Genomic DNA, 19,688 nt, shown 5'->3' with positions numbered 1-19,688 from the left:
AAGGAAAGTGCTTCTACTGTCACTTTGGGTCTGTTAGAGAGGCTTCCCTGGGCAAGAGCAACTCCTCTCCGCGTGTAACTTTGTTGGTGACCGTTTCCTGTGGTAACACCCGGCTCAGCAAGTCGAATGATCTGGATTCCGGAGCCACAGGAAATTTCATGCAACAGGCAGTGGGGGACAGGTATCAGATTCTTGTTCAATATCGTCAAAGTCCCTTGATGTCATTCGTTGACGAGAGAGCTCTGTCCGAAACCGTTTAATTTGTTACTGAGCCAGTGGAACGTCTGGTTGCATTCAGAGAAAATCACCTATTTGCTATCAGGCTTATCCAATTCTTTGCTTCTGGGGCACGGGCCAGTCTTGGATTGGAGGTCCAGAGAAGTGCTTTGTTAGGATCAATCTTGTCATGAGAAATGTTTTGTCTCCATTTATCCTGCTTGACCTCTGGCGACTCCATCCAATCTACTGGATTTAACACCTGATTATTGGTAGTACGCGAACGTCTTTGATAAGATGGAAGCATAGACTCTACCTACTCACAGGCCATATGATTGTCTTATAGACCTACTTCCTGGTATCACTCCTCCTTGAGGCTGTATTTAACCTCTGTCCCAGGCAGAGACCCAAGCCATGTCCGAATACATCAAAAGGGAATCTGGCAAGAGGATTTATCCAGAAATCTTCATCCCTGGCTGGAGCTGGCTTCTTCTTTGAAAAGAAAAAGGATGGCTCTCCAGCCGTGTATTAACTACATGGGTTTCAATCAAATCACGATCAAAAATAAGTATCCGATGCTCCTCATTCCAGAATTGTTTCATCATCTTAGAGGCTCCAGAACCTTCACTAAACTCGATCTTTGAGATGCATATAACCTAATCCCCATATGATGCGCCCACAGGGTTGGGTTGGGGGGGTTACTCGTTACAGGGCCGCGTTACATCTCCTGGGTCGCCGCGGTGGCCTTGCCCGGTTTCATGACTCCGGTGGTGTCAATAAAGCAGGGGATGGGGAATGATGGCAGTAGTTGTTTGTGACGCCACCTGTGGTGTGCGCCCAATATTAGCTGCCGCTGCGGGACTTCTCTGGTGGGGCGGATGACAATGCAGTTTGGATGGTTCAGCTCTCCACAGGCAGAGCTATGCCCCAGGGAGGATGATGGTGGTAGTAGTCGCCTATGACACATGGGCGCGACGCTGGAAGCACTAGGAGTGATGAGACGACACAGATGGTGCAGTTCAAGTTCTTTTACTCATGGGAAGCACACTGTCGCTGGAGTACCAGGCTACACTGTGATGGGCTTCAGCCGATCCGGATACTTTGGAGGTCAACGCCGGTGTTTCCTTCTGTGCTGACCATCCTCATTCCCTCCCTGTAACGCCGAAGCATGTATCCTCCGACCATGAAATAAACCTGAATACTTCACAGCAATTACCGGTGAGTGCTGTTCCTTTTTTCTCCCTTTGCTCGGTGTTTCCTTCTGTGCCTTGCCTTTTGATGGTTTCCCTCTACCCCAGCTCCTGGGCCGTGGAACGAGTCACGGGTGTCTTCTGCACTCCCCGCAAACCCTGGGTTCACCATTCTTTCCTCAGATGCCAGATTCCCTCCTGATGCCTGATGCATTTTTGCACCAGCTCACTTCCAACTGCTTGCCGGTGCCAAAAGCACCTCCTGGAAAACTCTGACTATTGTGTGAGTGATGGCTCCTAACTCCCTTGTTGGTGCCGCTCCTCCGGGGTTCCTGCACTAGTGGGCATGAGGTCCCATACCTCGTGATGGCCACCCCAGCATTTACCCTAGCCCAGTCCCAGTTGAAGAGCTCCCATGTTTATGTGTTGGTTGAGTGAGTTTGTGGTTGTTTCCGGCAATGACCTCCTCCATATTCAAGATGAATACTGCACCTCGGGTGAGGTGCAGTACGCTGTGGCCACTGAAGCCTCAGGGGCGCCACACATACACCAGGAGAACGAATGGAAGACCGCTTTTAACACAAGGGACAGTCATTAAGAGCATTGAGTAATGCTTTTTGAGCGCAGCAATGCCCCTGCAGTCTTCCAAGAATTCGTACATGACATTTTCCGTCCTCTATCCTCTTGTACCAGTCTGTTTTTGTATTGTTCATGATTGTTGTACTTGTTTTTTATGTGTACCTTTTTCACTTGTAAAGCTCCATGGAATAAATGGCGCAATAATAATTAATAATAATAATAAAAAAAAAATATTCTCTACTCTTGAGTGGTTGTATACCTGAACGACATCCTGGTGTTCTTCCCCAATCCGCCCACTCACAGGAGGAATGTCCACCAGATCCTCCAGAGGCTTAAAGAGAACCATATGTAAGGCATGTTTGAGAAGTGTGTGTTTGAGCAGACGTCTCTTCCCTTCCTGGGTTACATAATCTCTGTGTGACAGCTGTCCAGGGCCACAGGCACAGAACTGTTATCACAAATAGACTAGGCACAAGCCGCCCACTAACCAGGATCCCAAAAAACCCTGAAACCCTATAACTCCTATACATGGATCTGGATTTACTATGGGGTCTATGAGGTTGCTGCCTATGGAAAGGCTGCAGTCCAGAGAGGAATATTCCCTAGGCAGGGTAAAACCAGGAGGCACAAAAAGGACAAAAACAGCAGAAAGATTTATCAATAAATCAGGCCAAGGTTAAAACGGAGAACAATGGTACAAGAGCAGCAAGGAGTCTGAACCAGAAAAGCAGCACTATAAGGCTACGTGCACACCCTGCATCTTTGTGGTGACCACAAAGATGCACGTTGTTGCTGGTCCCAAAATAACACTTCCTCGGCATGCGTTTTTTTTCTGCAGTTTACTGCATTTTTTTTCCGTGTTCTTGCCCACTGAGTTTTTTAATCAAATCTATTGACTGGAAGGGGTCAAACACTGGCAAAAACGCAGAAAAAAATTGACATGCAGCATCTTTGTGGTCACTACGACGCAGCAAAAAAAAAAAAAAAAAGCTACAACGTGCAGACAGAAAAACTGAAATCTCATAGATTTTGCTGGGGAAGGAAATGCATGCAGTTTTTGGACCAAAACTGCACCCTAAAAATATCACTCTAATGTCACACACAACTGATTTCGGGCCCCCACCACTTTTAATAAATATAGTCTGAACATTCACATAATGTATTCCCTGCAGAATTTCTACAAAAGAAATCCCACAGCAAATTAACAGTGGTGATATCCAGGCAAAAATTGTGCAGATATTGCTGCGTTTACTAGTACATATGGTTCCTATATCTTTACTACTGACCTCTTCCTTTGAGTGGTGAATATCCGCAGCATAAAGTGACACATTGTTCATGTCAAATCTACAGCACAAGTCAATTCATTTAGTGGTTAATACACATCAGTGGACATTTATAATTGAGTTTTCCCCAAAATGTGGGCGCCAGTTCTTTCTAGAACATTAATGCATGTGATACCAAAGTGATATGACTGAAAAATGAGTGTGATTAGATAGGAATCCTAATCAAAAGATAGTGATCACAGGTATTATTTGATCCATACAAAATTCAGTATCAGAGAGATGTCCTCTGGTTTAGCCTATTTCACCATGACCAAGTGTACGTGTTAGCAGGTCTTGAACAAACCCCTATTATGAAGCAGGAACCTTACAGTTCCACATATGCAGGAAATCGTGGTTAGTTAAAAACATGTGCAGGAAACTAGCGATGTAAAATTCACGGCTCATTGCCATATATGCAGGAAATTAGTGGTCAGCCAGTGGTCAGCTGGCAAAATATGCAGGAAGCTACTGGTGCCCACAGCAGAGTGTGGTCAGGTTACATGACCATGACTCAGCTGTCACATGCTGGTGACCAATTGCAATACTTGGTGCACACGACGTACAAAGTTTCCTTTAAAAATACAGGGCTCGCTTAGTGAGATTAGGGACATTTTTCCAGGATGCTCAAAGTGGACTCACTGTTCCTGTGATGCAGAGGCCGGGTTGTTTTCCTTCTCACTAATCGAGTCTCTCCGATGAGAAAGGCGTGCTACAACATACGGTAATGTTGATGCATATTTCTGTTATTGTATAAGATTCTATGACTATAAAGTAGTTCTAATGCCTATGTGCCATTGATTATACATGTGCTATTAAAATAAATAATATCTTGCTATAAAGAATCTTAGTATTCGTGCCTGATTAGGATATCAGTGAGCGCTTCATAAGTAAGGGCTTTCATCCCCTTTTTAGGAGAATTTAGCAAGACAATGCACCACTCCAACATTTTGATTTTTTTCACCATTGGAGTGCTGCTTTTAATCCAAGGTCTCGGACACTGTCTTTTACTCACTTTCTGGTATTTTCTCCTTTTTTTTTTCTCCTGTGGCGTCATTTTGTGAGCGCAACTTCAGACTGTTTGTAAATCATAAGTTACTTCACAAGTGCCCAATACATGAGAACGAGGCCCTCATAGACTTTTAGCAAGGTGTGACCTCTGGCTCCATGAAACACTGGAGCTGCAGCAGGTCACAAACTGCCGGAGACCGACAAGCTCATCGACACAAGAAGGTGAAGATGCCAGAAGGGGAGTATAAGAGTCAGGGACCTTAGATGAGAATCTCCACTCCAGCTGTAAGGGAAAATAACCTGGAGAGAAGCTGTAAGAAGCGTATTACCTCGTATTATAACCTGTTATTAGCAAGTTTTACCACACAATTGGTGGTCTTATATTTATTTCTATGTAATTACATAGTGGGCCCCAAGAATGGTTATCTCTGCTGGGCTCAGGGTACTCTAGTCCAGCGCTGGTTATATTCATTCCTTTTACTCCCACATTGTAGCAGCTGCTGAATGAGAAGAATCTGTGACTTCTCTGCATTTAGTGGTCACTACTAGAGATGAGCGAACCGGTCGCGGTTCGGCTCGAGGTCGGTTCGCCGAACGGAGCTCCCGTTCGAGTTCGGTTCGTCGAACGTTCGACGAACCGAACTCGAACTGCATAGGAAACAATGGCAGGCAATCACAAACACATAAAAACACCTAGAAAACACCCTCAAAGGTGTCCAAAAGGTGACAAACAACTCACAACACAACACAAACACATGGGAAAGTGACAAGGACATATACTCATGTGAAAACAAAACAGCGTTACGAGGAAAAAAGAGGACAAGACACAGATATAGGCATGGCATGCCCTTCTAAAATCATGTAAAACACCGCAAGGTGACTCCAAGCGCAGTCTCCCTTTTTTCCAAAAATTGGCCCACTCAGACACCCCTTCAGTGGCAGCACTTGTGCCCCAGTTGTACACTTCACAGCTAGATTTGCATCAAGCACATTCTAAAATACGCCATACTTAACCGTCCCCAGGATGACACCGGGGTAGGTAGCAAAGTCTTTCCTGATCCCAGCTCTGTTCATCTTGGATCATTTTTAAAAAACACAGCAAGCAAGGGTTACTCCAAGCGGAGTCTCCCTTTTTTTTCCAAAAATTGTGCCCCACACACACCCACCCATTCAGTGGCAGCACTTGTGCCATAGTTGTACCCTTCACATCTAGATTTGCATCAAGCACATTCCAAATCCACAAGCATTTACTCTCCCCAGGATGACACAGGGGTAGTAAAGTCCTGGCGGATCCATGACTTGTTCATTTTGATGAACGTTAGTCTGTCCACATTGTCACTGGACAGACGCGTGCGCTTATCTGTCAGCACACACCCAGCAGCACTGAAGACACGTTCAGAGACAACGCTGGCAGCTGGACACGACAAAATCTCCAAGGCGTAACTGGAGAGCTCTGGCCATTTTTCTAGATTTGAAGCCCAAAATGAGCAAGGCTCCATTTGCAAAGTCATGGCATCGATGTTCATTTGGAGATACTCCTGTATCATCCTCTCCAGCCGTTGACTAAGTGTCAGACTTGTTGTCTCTGGTGGCCTTGCAAAGGAGGGTCTAAAAAAATTATGAAAAGATTCCATAAAATTGCTGTTACCAGCACCAGATACAGTCCTACTGGTACGGGTAGACTGTTGAAGATGACGAGACCGTCCCATGTTTGTCAAGTTACAACTGGGAAATTCACTCCTTGCACCTGCACGGTTGTTTGGTGGAAAAGCCGAGCTAAGATCGAGTAACAGCTTCTGCTGATACTCCTGCATACGTGCGTCCCTTTCTATGGCTGGAATTATGTCACAAAATTTGGACTTGTACCGGGGATCTAATAGTGTGGCAAGCCAGTAGTCATCATCACTTCTAATTTTGACAATACGAGGGTCATGTTGGAGGTAATGCAACAAGAAGGCACTCATGTGTCTTGCGCAGCCATGCGGACCAAGTCCACGCTGTGTTTGTGGCATAGAGGTGCTACCCGTTCTTTATTCCTCTGACATCTCCCTCCAACCTCTTTCAACTGAAATTTGACCAAGGTCTCCCTCATCCGCTGAGTCTTCCATGTCCATGGACAGTTCGTCCTCCATTTCTTCATGTTCTCCTGCACCTTCCTCAACATTTCGCCTGCTACCATGCGCCCTTGTTGATTCCTGTCCCCCATGGTCCCATGCCTGCCGCGTTGGTGATGATGAACGTCTGGACCTTGGTGATGTTGTTGTCCCTTGTGCATATGAATCCTCCTGTAGTTCCTCCCCTTCCTGTTGTCCCACACCCTGACTCCGAATAGTGTTTAGCGTGTGCTCCAGCATGTAAATGACTGGAATTGTCATGCTGATAATGGCATTGTCAGCGCTAAACATATTCGTCGCCATGTCGAAACTGTGCAGAAGGGTGCATAGGTCCTTGATCTGAGACCACTCCATCAGGGTGATCTGCCCCACCTCTGCATCTCGTTGGCCCAGGCTATACGTCATGACGTATTGCACCAGGGCTCGGCGGTGCTGCCACAGTCGCTGTAACATGTGGAGAGTCGAATTCCAGCGTGTCGGCACATCGCATTTCAGGCGATGAACCGGCAGGCCGAAAGACTTCTGGAGCGATGCAAGTCGCTCAGCTGCGGCGGTTGAACGGCGGAAGTGAGCAGACAGTTTTCGTGCCCTGGTCAGAAGGCCATCTAGGCCGGGATAGTGTGTTAAAAATTGCTGGACAACAAGGTTCAACACGTGAGCCATACAAGGCACGTGTGTCACCTTGCCCAGGCGAAGGGCCGCACCCAGGTTTGCAGCATTGTCGCACACGGCTTTACCAGGCTGCAGGTTGAGTGGAGACAACCATTTATTAAACTCGGACCGCAGAGCTGACCACAACTCCTCAGTTGTGTGACTCCTATTACCAAGACATGTCAAGCTAAAGACCGCCTGATGCCGTTGCGCTCTGCTGCCAGCATAGTAATGAGGGGTGCGTGATTCCTTCTGCGCAGTGAGAACGCTGGTGGCCTGACCAGGCAGGCTTGGGGCGGAGGTGGAGGACCCAGATGAGGTGGAGGAGGCAGAAGCAGTGGCGGAACTTGGACAGACAGAGGATTGACACACAAGTCGTGGGGACGGCAAGACTTGTGCAGCAGACCCTTCACCATCTATCACCATAGTTACCCAGTGCCCAGTCAGCGACATGTAACGTCCCTGTCCATGCTTACTGGTCCAATTATCGGTGGTGAAATGCACCCGTTCACACACAGAGTTTCTCAAGGGAGGGATGATGTTGTGTGCGACATGCTGGTGTAGCGCGGGCACACCTTTCTTAGAGAAGTAGTGGCGACTAGGCATCTGGTACTGGGGCACATCGACAGACATAAGGTCTCTAAAATCCTGTGTGTCCACTAGGCGGAAAGGCAGCATTTCGGTAGCCAAGAGCTTACAGAGGGATAGAGTCAACCTCTTAGCTTTGTCATGTGTCGCAGGAAATGGCCTTTTATTTGACCACATCTGAGGGACAGAGATCTGGCTGCTGTGTGTAGACGGTGTTGAGTAGGGTGTCCCTGGAAAAATGCAGGTTTGTGGGGAAAGTGCAGGCGGAGACATGATGTTGCCTTCATCCAACGTTGGTGCTATCGATGTCTGAGAGAGCTGTACACACTCACTTGTTTCCCCTTCCAAACCAACTGACGACCTACCAAGCAAACTGCCTGTTGCGGTTACAGTGGTGGAAGTTGTGCGTGGAAAACCAGGTGTGACAGCTGTCCCCACAGTCCTAGAAGATGAAGAGCGCGCGGATGCACTGGAAGGGGCAGGCCGTGGATGGTTCGCTCCGCTAGGCCGCATTGCAGCACGGTGAACTTCCCACTGGGACCTATGATATTTTTTCATGTGACGATTCATGGAAGAAGTTGTCAAACTGCTGAGGTTTTGACCTCTACTAACAGAATCACGACAAATTTTACACATCACATAATTTGGGCGATCTTTTTCTATGTCAAAAAAGGACCAGGCTAGGCAAGGGTTAGAGGGCATGCGACCTGCTGAGCCCCCCCGACTAGTGCTCAGAGGCAGAGTGGTGGCTGATGATGCAGTTGTAGACGTGCTACCAGTGCTCCGACTCTGTCCAGGAAGGCGCAAGGTAACTTCGTCGTTGGTTGCATCCTCCTCCACCGCCTCTGTTGACCTCCTCGAGTGCCTGACTGGGGGTTGACAGTAGGTGGGATCTAGAACTTCATCATCAATTGTTGTGTTTGCACTCCCCTCACCCTCAGACCGAGCCTCTTCTTGCCCTGACCGAATATTTAAGTTGTCATCCCAATCTGGTATCTGCGTCTCATCGTCATCAGTATGTTCCTCATTGTCTATAACCACAGGTGTTACAGTTTGTGACAAAGGGTCAACATTATGCTCAGAAACGTGGTCCTCACGGCCTGAATCAGAGTCACAAAGGTTCTGGGCATCACTGCAGACCATTTCCTGGTCTGTACTCACTGTAGCTTGGGAGCAGACCTCTGATTCCCAGGCTATAGTGTGACTGAACAGCTCTGCAGACTCAGCCATCTCAGTTCCACCATACTGTGCAGGGCTGATGGAGACTTCAGAGCTGGGAGAAAGCAAGTTTGATTGGGATGACAACTCAGAGGACTGGTGTTTTTTGGATGCGGTACTTGAAGTGGCTGAGAGGGCACTTGTTGGACCACTTGAGATCCATTCAAGCATTTTCATTTTTTGGCCATCATCTACCTTTGTTCCTGTTGTTCGTGTCCGTAAAAAAGGGAGCACATCGGATTGTCCACGGTAAGTAGTAGACATCTTACTTTTGCTGGTAGATGGTCTATCTTCAGCAGATGATAATGGAGCTTTGCCACCTTCCCCACGGACAAACCCTTTTTTTCCTTTTCCACCACGCCTCTTCCCCTTTCCACCAGCATCTGTCATTTTGCCACTCATGTTGATTGCGACAAGATTGTGCACTGAAAATGTGGTAGTAAAGATTGAGAGGTGGTGTAGATTGCAGCGGTGGTCTAGCTTTATTAACAGCAGAATAATAGAATAAATATCCCTGACAATGCAACTCCGGCCCTTAAACTGGCAGCATAAATTGCTAGTATAATGGCTTAGTTATAATGAGTTTGAGTGTGCAATGCAGGCAGACGTGCTGCAAATATCTTTGCACTACTGGGACTATACAGAAGTCCAATAGCCACGTTTAGGATGCCACTAAGTTCACTCAGTGTTTGCTAGTATAATGGATAAAAATTAAACAAGGGAGCGCATGTGAAGGTTCTGGGAGATAGCGGTGAGGAGGAGAAAAGGAATCTTCTCACCTGATGTGGTTGTGCAGCCCTCGCACAACCACGGTATAAGGCAGGAGTGTGGTGTCAGTAATCTTCTAACCTGTTAGCCCACGATGTCCATCCAGGGAAGCAAATTCCTGAAGAGCTGGTCACATGACAGATCACTGGGCGTCTCTGGAAATCTGACCTCCGTATCAAGCAGCTCTTGCCGTGAACCCACAGGGGGGAAGATCAGCAGTAAAGTATAGAAGCATGGTCTGATAGAGCGCTAAGGAGGCCACAGTATTAGATTAATTTTTTTTAGAATTTATTATTTTCTATCAGCCACAACGCGTTTCGATATACACAATATCTTCATCAGGTGGATAACTGTGTTTGTGATCACTCAGTGTTTGCTAGTATAATGGCTTAGTTATAATGAGTTTGAGTGTGCAATGCAGCCAGACGTGCTGCAAATATCTGTGCACTACTGGGACTATACAGAAGTCCAATAGCCACGTTTAGGATGCCACTAAGTTCACTCAGTGTTTGCTAGTATAATGGCTTAGTTATAATGAGTTGGAGTGTGCAAAGGGCAGGAGGGTACAGTGGCAGGGTTGTGGGTCTCTGGGTAGAGGAAAGGAAGCCTGCCTTTCTATCCCTCCTAATGGGGAAATGCAGCGAGGAAATCCCTGACCTTAGCTACACAGACGCTGTCATCTTGTGTAGCTGTTAAACTCTGTTTTCAGGACCTGTCACCTATGGCTCTGACCCTGCCGGTATGAGCCCTTAAAAGGACTGATAGAAAGTGCTATCCCTAAGCTGTCCAGCGCTGTGTATGGAGCGTATACAGGTGTATCGGCAATAGGAGCTGCGCCAGTGATGTCTGACACCAAGGACGCAGAAGAGATAATGGCGTCCGGACGGGCAGATACTCGTTTTTATAATGCAGGGACATGTGACATGGACATCCTATCACACATGCCGTTGCTTCTCTGGCTAAAAGTCCACTTAGCTGTGTGTGTGTCTGGGATTGGCTGACATGCTGGCCCTCCCCACTACACGCGCGCTTAGGGAAGGAAAACAAAGAAAAAAAAAAAAAAAAATGGCGATCGCCATTATCCAAACAGCAGTGATCTGAATGTGCTGTTCCCGCACACTATACACTGAAATGTCATAATAGTGTGAGTCACAGAGTGACTTACACTATTACAGCGGAAAGCCAGCTAGGAATTAGCTTGGTTTTTTGCTGCTAGAACCGTTCTCGAACGTATCTAGAACTATCGAGCTTTTGCAAAAAAGCTCGAGTTCTAGTTCGATCTAGAACAGCCCCCAAAATCACTCGAGCCGCGAACTGGAGAACCACGAACCGCGCTCAACTCTAGTCACTCCTCACCTGGGTAGTCATCTGTAGGAATTTCCACTTTAATCCACTCATCATCCCCCACATATGTCTCTGTACTATTAATATTGGGCAGATCTTCACCCTGAAACAAATATTGTAAAAGTCACAGACAGATGGAGAAGTCACATCTATGATCAACACTAATCCTGCCATCTCCACCGCTCTCATTACACAAGTATAAAACATATAATACTGGTGGATAAAACAAGACTGAGCACAAGACCTTCACAGCCGTCTACACATCATAGGGAGATTTCATGGCACCTTCTCTCCATCTACCTGATCATCCTGAGGAACATCGGGGTCTTCTTGTTTACAGTCCTGTGGGAGAAGAGGATGGGGACATCTCTCTGGTGTTGTCCTCTTACTGGATAGACCTGGAGGAGACACATACAGGGACTGAATTCATTCCTTACATACAGATAATTATAGGCCGTGTGTATTTAGTCCTGTCTATTACCTGGTGATGTGAGGGGCTGGGGATCCTCCATCATGACGTCCTTGTACAGATCTTTGTGTCCTTCTAAATACTCCCACTCCTCCATGGAGAAATAGACGGTGACGTCCTGACACCTTATAGGAACCTGACACATACAATGATACCGTCACCCCCGATCCCTTCATAGCGTTACTGTATAATGTCCCAGCATTCCCAGCAGTGTCACCTCTCCAGTCAGCAGCTCAATCATCTTGTAGGTAAGTTCTAGGATCTTCTGGTCATTGATGTCCTCATGTATCGGGGGGTAAAGTGGAGGCCCCGTGATTGGGCTCAGGGGTCTTCCCCATCCCTCAGACACAGGGGCCTGACAGCGCTCACTAGAGGTCTTCTTCACTACTGTGTAATCCTGGTTATGGAGAGACACAGTAAGAAATCTCACTCCAGACATTTCCAGAGTCCTCACCTCTCCAGTTCTGTCCATCTGTTATTCCCATAGATAAGAATGATGTAATGTGACGTCATCAGAATCTCTCACCTCTCCAGTAAGCCGGGAGAGGATCTCTAGGGTGAGGTGTAATATCCTCTCCGCCATCTTGTCCCTGTCCATATCCATCCTTCACGGGGCAATCAGGAGAATTCTCTTCTATAGAAGATCTCCACTGAGAGGATCCGATATTGTAGGGACCTGAATGGGGAGAAGATGACGATGTAACATCATAAAGAATCTGCTGTAATAATACAATTACTGGAGATAATAAGGGGAAACATATGAGACAGAACGTGTAGATTGTGTGTGGAGGGAAATATAAGTTTAATATTCAGTCAGGATGGATCCTCGGTGATTGAGGTCACAGTGATGTCACCGTCACATGACTTACAGCCAATCGAGAGCCACAGTGATCATGTATCATACATAGTGACATCACCGCTGTGACCAATGACGTAGCTGCAGTGATGTCATCAGAGACTGAAGGAAACACAGGAGCATCAGCCCGAGAACAACACACCTGCACTTATATAATCGTACTGCTGCGCCCCCTGTGCACTCTCCACAGCAGAGGATGTCGGGAGAAGGGTCCGGTCTGTCGGATTCTCCACAGTCAGATCTTTTACTTCCAGCAGATAAACAGCGGCCGGATGATTCTGTCAGCAGCGAATAGAGAACACAGGAGCCGACAACCGAGCATTCCTGTATACAGGGAAAAAGCCACCAAGCAACCAACTGTTCTCCCCCAGCATCTAATGTGTATGGAGCCTGAGCCCAGTAATGGGGAATCTCCACACACCTCCTCCTGCAGAGCCGCACACTAGATATATGGTAACGTCAAGATCCCAGTGGCCAGAGAGACCCCTGCTGACATCATGCGCATGTGACCAGAAGGGGTGGGGCCTCCACCAACTGATACCAGGAAGCAACATTCTTTTTTCACGTACGCATGGAGTTTATTAAAAGAGAGGGTCTGGGGGTAAGATCCCCAGACAGGGTTGGGGGGGAAATCCCCCTTGCATCAGTATAGTAGAGCATCACCATGCCCACCAACTAAGCCGACCACTCCCACTACCCAAGCCAGCCACACTCGAGGTCCTTCTAGCCACTGGGATTTAGCCATAACCGTTACCCTCACTGTATGTGCGTTTCTATGTTTTTTTGTGAATTTGTCTTCAAATATGTATATATATGTAGAGTGGAGTACAGTCAATAGAGGTAGACCCCGCCAGTGCTGTGGGGCCCGTGAGCTGGAGGGGCTCTGGGCAGCTGCCCGCAGTGTGTACGTTTTAACTTTTATGCATCATGCCTCCGGGCCCGTCACCAAGCAGCTGATGAAGACCGCTGAACGGTCCACTGTTTGTATAGCTGCAAGCTGGCCAACGTAGAGATGCAGCCCTCGCCCACACTGCACATTGTGCCTGGCGTGTGCTGAAGAGGAGGGAGTGGCAAGGCAGCAGCTTCTTTCAGTCACAGAGCTGTGAGAGGTGCCAGGAGGAGAACAGCCAATCAGGAAAGGGGGCGGAGCTTGTTCTGTACATCGCGGGAGAAATTAAAATATGGAAAGGAAAACAGTGCAGAAGGAGCAGAGACCATAGAAAAGAGAGAAAAGCAAACAGAGAGCAGAAAAAACAGTGGGAAGCGGAGAACAGAAGGAATAGAAAGAAAAAGCAGAGAGCAGGAGGAGCAGCCAGGAGAACTCACAGGAATTGCAGCACTGAGGCCGGGACCACTATCATCATCTCTCACATTACAGGAGCGAGTGAGTATTATAATGTCCAAATGTGTCTGTATCAGAAACTCCTGTGCTGTGTTGTGTGTGTGTGTGTGTGTGTGTGTGTGTGTGTGTGTGTGTGTGTGTGTGTGTGTGTGTGTGTGTGTGTGTGTGTGTGTGTGTGTGTGTGTGTGTGTGTGTGTGTGTGTGTGTGTGTGTTATACCCCTGTACAGTGACACCACTGTGTGTATTATACCCCTGTACTGTGACATCACTGTGTATTATCCCCCTGTACTGTGACATCACTGTGTGTATTATCCCCCTGTACTGTGACATCACTGTGTGTATTATCCCCCTGTACTGTGACATCACTATGTGTATTATCCCCCTGTACTGTGACATCACTGTGTGTATTATCCCCCTGTACTGTGACATCACTGTGTGTATTATCCCCCTGTACTGTGACATCACTGTGTGTATTATACCCCTGTACTGTGACATCACTGTGTGTATTACCCCTGTAATGTGACATCACTGTGTGTATTACCCCTGTACTGTGACATCACTGTGTGTATTATCCCTGTACTGTGACATCACTGTGTGTATTATCCCTGTACTGTGACATCACTGTGTGTATTATCCCTGTACTGTGACATCACTGTGTGTATTATCCCTGTACTGTGACATCATTGTGTGTATTATCCCTGTACTGTGACATCATTGTGTGTATTATCCCTGTACTGTGACATCACTGTGTGTATTATCCCTGTACTGTGACATCACTGTGTGTATTATCCCTGTACTGTGACATCACTGTGTGTATTATCCCCCTGTACTGTGACATCACTGTGTGTATTATCCCCCTGTACTGTGACATCACTGTGTGTATTATCCCTGTACTGTGACATCACTGTGTGTATTATCCCTGTACTGTGACATCACTGTGTGTATTATCCCTGTACTGTGACATCACTGTGTGTATTATCCCTGTACTGTGACATCACTGTGTGTATTATCCCTGTACTGTGACATCATTGTGTGTATTATCCCTGTACTGTGACATCATTGTGTGTATTATCCCTGTACTGTGACATCACTGTGTGTATTATCCCTGTACTGTGACATCACTGTGTGTATTATCCCTGTACTGTGACATCACTGTGTGTATTATCCCTGTACTGTGACATCACTGTGTGTATTATCCCTGTACTGTGACATCACTGTGTGTATTATCCCTGTACTGTGACATCACTGTGTGTATTATCCCTGTACTGTGACATCACTGTGTGTATTATCCCTGTACTGTGACATCATTGTGTGTATTATCCCTGTACTGTGACATCACTGTGTGTATTATCCCTGTACTGTGACATCACTGTGTGTATTATCCCTGTACTGTGACATCACTGTGTGTATTAGTGTATTATCCCTGTACTGTGACATCACTGTGTGTATTATCCCTGTACTGTGACATCACTGTGTGTATTATCCCTGTACTGTGACATCACTGTGTGTATTATCCCTGTACTGTGACATCACTGTGTGTATTATCCCTGTACTGTGACATCACTGTGTGTATTATCCCTATACTGTGACATCACTGTGTGTATTATCCCTATACTGTGACATCACTGTGTGTATTATCCCTGTACTGTGACATCACTGTGTACATTATCCCTGTACTGTGACATCACTGTGTGTATTATCCCTGTACTGTGACATCACTGTGTGTATTATCCCTGTACTGTGACATCACTGTGTGTATTATCCCTGTACTGTGACATCACTGTGTGTATTATCCCTATACTGTGACATCACTGTGTGTATTATCCCCCTGTACTGTGACATCACTGTGTGTATTATCCCCCTGTACTGTGACATCACTGTGTGTATTATCCCCCTGTACTGTGACATCACTGTGTGTATTATCCCCCTGTACTGTGACATCACTGTGTGTATTACCCCTGTAATGTGACATCACTGTGTGTATTACCCCTGTACTGTGACATCACTGTGTGTATTATCCCTATACTGTGACATCACTGTGTGTATTATCCCTGTACTGTGACATCACTGTGTGTATTATCCCTGTACTGTGACATCACTGTGTGTATTATCCCTATACTGTGACATCACTGTGTGTATTATCCCCCTGTACTGTGACATCACTGTGTGTATTATCCCCCTGTACTGTGACATCACTGTGTGTATTATCCCCCTGTACTGTGACATCACTGTGTGTATTATCCCCCTGTACTGTGACATCACTGTGTGTATTATCCCCCTGTACTGTGACATCACTGTGTGTATTATCCCCCTGTACTGTGACATCACTGTGTGTATTATCCCCCTGTACTGTGACATCACTGTGTGTGTATTATCTCTATACTTTACAGAATTTTATTGAAAATGTAGAAGACATTTCGAAGAAGGACATCGCTACTTTAGGCCAAGTTCCCAGTTTTTGGGGGATTTGCGGTGTGACCTCACTGGTCCTTGTGCAGTGGGCTTTGCTCAGTAACAGGATGATGCTTATATTCAGACTCTATGTGGTGATATTTGGTCATGGTGTGGTGGCGTTATTTGCAATGTATTATTGGCCTTGGTATGGTGGGTGTTGTTCTGTAACACTATGTAGTATGTGTTATTTCTGACTATAAGCTGCCCCCAGTAACATGTATGATGATTATTATGTTAATATTTTATTGTGGGTTTTTTTTATCAGGGGGGCCCCTTGATTTCTATGTACGCCCCTGCGTATGTCTGTATGTGCGTGTCTGTGTGTGCATGGGGCCCACTGAGACTCTATCACCCAGGGCCCAAGAAAGCCTGGAGCCGCTCCCCACCTACCTCCACCTACAGGACCACACGGCACACACTAGATATATGGCTGCTCTGTGCTTCCAGGACCTGTGATGATGTCACATGGAGGGGAGGAGTCAGGGGTCACATGATCAGCTCCTCAGTGTATGCAGGGCTCTGCTGTGCTGGGTGTCATGGTGCTGGATGAGGGGAAGGTTATGTGTGGGGTCAGGAGGGGTTTACAGTGTGGATGTAGCAGAGCTGTGTGTGTACGAGGTGTACGGAGCAGAGCCGTGTGTGTACGAGGTGTACGGAGCGGAGCCGCGTGTGTACGAGGTGTATGGAGCGGAGCTGTGTGTGTACGAGGTGTACAAAGCGGAGCCGTGTGTGTACGAGGTGTACAAAGCGGAGCCGTGTGTGTACGAGGTGTATGGAGCGGAGCTGTGTGTGTACGAGGTGTACAAAGCGGAGCCGTGTGTGTACGAGGTGTACGGAGCAGAGCCGTGTGTGTACGAGGTGTACGGAGCGGAGCCGCGTGTGTACGAGGTGTATGGAGCGGAGCCGCGTGTGTACAAGGTGTACGGAGAGGAGCCGTGTGTGTACAAGGTGTACGGAGAGGAGCCGTGTGTGTACAAGGTGTACGGAGCGGAGCCGTGTGTGTACAAGGTGTACGGAGCGGAGCCGTGTGGGTACAAGGTGTACGGAGCGGAGCCGTGTGTGTACAAGGTGTACGGAGCAGAGCCGTGTGTACGAGGTGTTTGGAGCGGAGCCGTGTGTGTACGAGGTGTACGGAGCTGAGCCGTGTGTGTACGAGGTGTACGGAGCGGAGCTGTGTGTGTACGAGGTGTACAAAGCGGAGCCGTGTGTGTACGAGGTGTACAAAGCGGAGCCGTGTGTGTACGAGGTGTATGGAGCGGAGCTGTGTGTGTACGAGGTGTACAAAGCGGAGCCGTGTGTGTACGAGGTGTACGGAGCAGAGCCGTGTGTGTACGAGGTGTACGGAGCGGAGCCGCGTGTGTACGAGGTGTATGGAGCGGAGCCGCGTGTGTACAAGGTGTACGGAGAGGAGCCGTGTGTGTACAAGGTGTACGGAGAGGAGCCGTGTGTGTACAAGGTGTACGGAGCGGAGCCGTGTGTGTACAAGGTGTACGGAGCGGAGCCGTGTGGGTACAAGGTGTACGGAGCGGAGCCGTGTGTGTACAAGGTGTACGGAGCAGAGCCGTGTGTACGAGGTGTTTGGAGCGGAGCCGTGTGTGTACGAGGTGTACGGAGCTGAGCCGTGTGTGTATGAAGTGTACGGAGCTGAGCCGTATGTGTACGATGTGTATGGAGCCGTAGTCGTGTGTGTACGAGGTGTACGGAGCGGAGCCGTGTGTGTACGAGCTGTATGGAGTGGAGCCGTGTGTGTACGAGGTGTGCAGAGTGGAGCCGTGTGTGTACGAGGCGTAAGGAGCGGAGTAGTGTGTGTACGAGGTGTAAGGAGCGGAGCCGTGTGTGTACGAGGTGTAGGGAGCAGAGCCGTGTGTGTACGAGGTGTAGGGAGCAGAGCCGTGTGTGTACGAGGTGTACGGAGCGGAGCCGTGTGTGTACGAGCTGTATGGAGTGGAGCCGTGTGTGTACGAGGTGTGCAGAGTGGAGCCGTGTGTGTACGAGGCGTAAGGAGCGGAGTAGTGTGTGTACGAGGTGTAAGGAGCGGAGCCGTGTGTGTACGAGGTGTAGGGAGCAGAGCCGTGTGTCTACGACATGTGGGGAGCGGAGCCGTGTGTATACGATGTGTATGGAGTGGAGCCATCCATATGTCTACAACATGTACACAGAGGAGAAGAGTGTTGAATGATGTGTTCGGAGAGGAACCGTGTGTGTGTACAACGTGTGGAATGGAGCTGTGTATGTTCAATGTGTGCAGAGTCGTCTGTGTAAGACGTGTTCGGAGCAGAGCAGTGTGTATTCACAACGGAGTCCAAGTTCGGGGCTGCTAAATTCTTGTAATAAGGGTTAGGGGGCTGCAAAAGGTCCCTAGAATGGGAATAAGACCATGCCAATTGCCCTGCAAACATATGTGGATAGGTAAATGACTTAGGCTGCTTTCACACCTCCGGTTTCTGCAATGCGGCACACTCCGGCACTTTGCAGGAAAATCGCAACCGTTTTTTTTTTTGCTGCCGGTTGCGATTTTCCTGCATAGACTTTAATTAGTGCCGCATTGTGCCGCATGGCCTTGCGTTCCGTCCGGTTTTTGCCGCATGCGGCAGATTTAGCCGATGCGGCGGCCGGATGGAACGTTGCCTGGCACGTTTTTTCGTGCGGCAAAAAAAAACTGCATCGCGCCGCATTCGGCCGATGCGGCGCATTTCAATGCATGCCTATGGCGGCCGGATGCGGCGCGATGCGGCAATAACCGCATCCGGCCGCCACATGCGGTTTTTGCCACTGCGCATGCTCAGTGGCAAAAACCGGACTGGCCGCAAAGGAAAAACTTATGCAAAGGATGCGGTGTGTTCACCGCATCCGTTGCATAGCTTGCACAGCCGGATTGAGCCGAAGAGCTCAAGCCGGATGTGTGAAAGCAGCCTTAAAGGGCTTCTGTCACGTTGTAATTATGGTTACCTAGCAACTAAAAATTTTAACAGTGACCCTACAGAGATGGATTTCAGAGATTCTCCACAGACCAACAATGTAATAAAGGTCCCTAAGGCTAGTTTCACACTTGCATTGAACGGTATCCGTTGCATTGCGTTGTGTAACGGATGCAACGGATGTGTTGCATATAGTGGCACAACGGATGCAACGGATGCTGCAAAACAACGCAATTCGTTTTTATTTTTTTTTTATTTTTTTTATAGTTTTACCAGCGGCAGACTATTGTGAGCGATCAGCTGACTGCTCCCTGCAGCCGGCCGCCGGGTGATCAGCTGATTGCTCCCAGTAGCCGGCCGCCGGGTGATCAGCTGATCGCTCCCTGCAGCCGACCGCCGGTGATTAGCTGAGCGCTGTCACTTGCCGGCGGCCGGGCATGCCAGCAGGTGGGCTCTCAGCTGAGCGCTGTCACTTGCCGGCGCCCGGGCATGCTGGCGGGCGGGCGCTCAGCTGAGCGCTGTGACTTGCCGGCGGCCGGGCATGCTGGCGGCCGGTCGCTCAGCTGAGCGCTGTCGCTTGCCGGCGCCCGGGCGCTCAGCTGAACGTTCGGCCACCGCGAGCCAAAATAAAGTTTGATTAAAAAAAAAAA

At 48.2% G+C, this 19,688-nt stretch overlaps 1 protein-coding gene across 1 annotated transcript in view; it reads right to left on the bottom strand.

Annotated features, from left to right (window-relative positions):
• The window catches only part of LOC142313008 (uncharacterized), a 74,569-nt gene that overhangs the window by 13,387 nt on the left and 41,494 nt on the right, over positions 1-19,688 (bottom strand). The window contains exons 8-10 of the mRNA XM_075351995.1: positions 11,480-11,618; positions 11,299-11,396; positions 11,011-11,101 (exon numbers count right to left, since the gene is read on the bottom strand). Of these exons, the coding sequence (XP_075208110.1) occupies positions 11,011-11,101; positions 11,299-11,396; positions 11,480-11,618 (328 nt within the window). The remainder of the gene's footprint in view (positions 1-11,010; positions 11,102-11,298; positions 11,397-11,479; positions 11,619-19,688) is intronic.

This window comes from Anomaloglossus baeobatrachus, chromosome 5 (assembly GCF_048569485.1).
Source record: "Anomaloglossus baeobatrachus isolate aAnoBae1 chromosome 5, aAnoBae1.hap1, whole genome shotgun sequence".
Lineage (NCBI taxonomy): Eukaryota > Metazoa > Chordata > Amphibia > Anura > Aromobatidae > Anomaloglossus > Anomaloglossus baeobatrachus.
The sequence above is the reverse complement of the archived record's forward strand: the minus strand, read 5'-3'. Positions and strand labels throughout refer to the sequence as shown.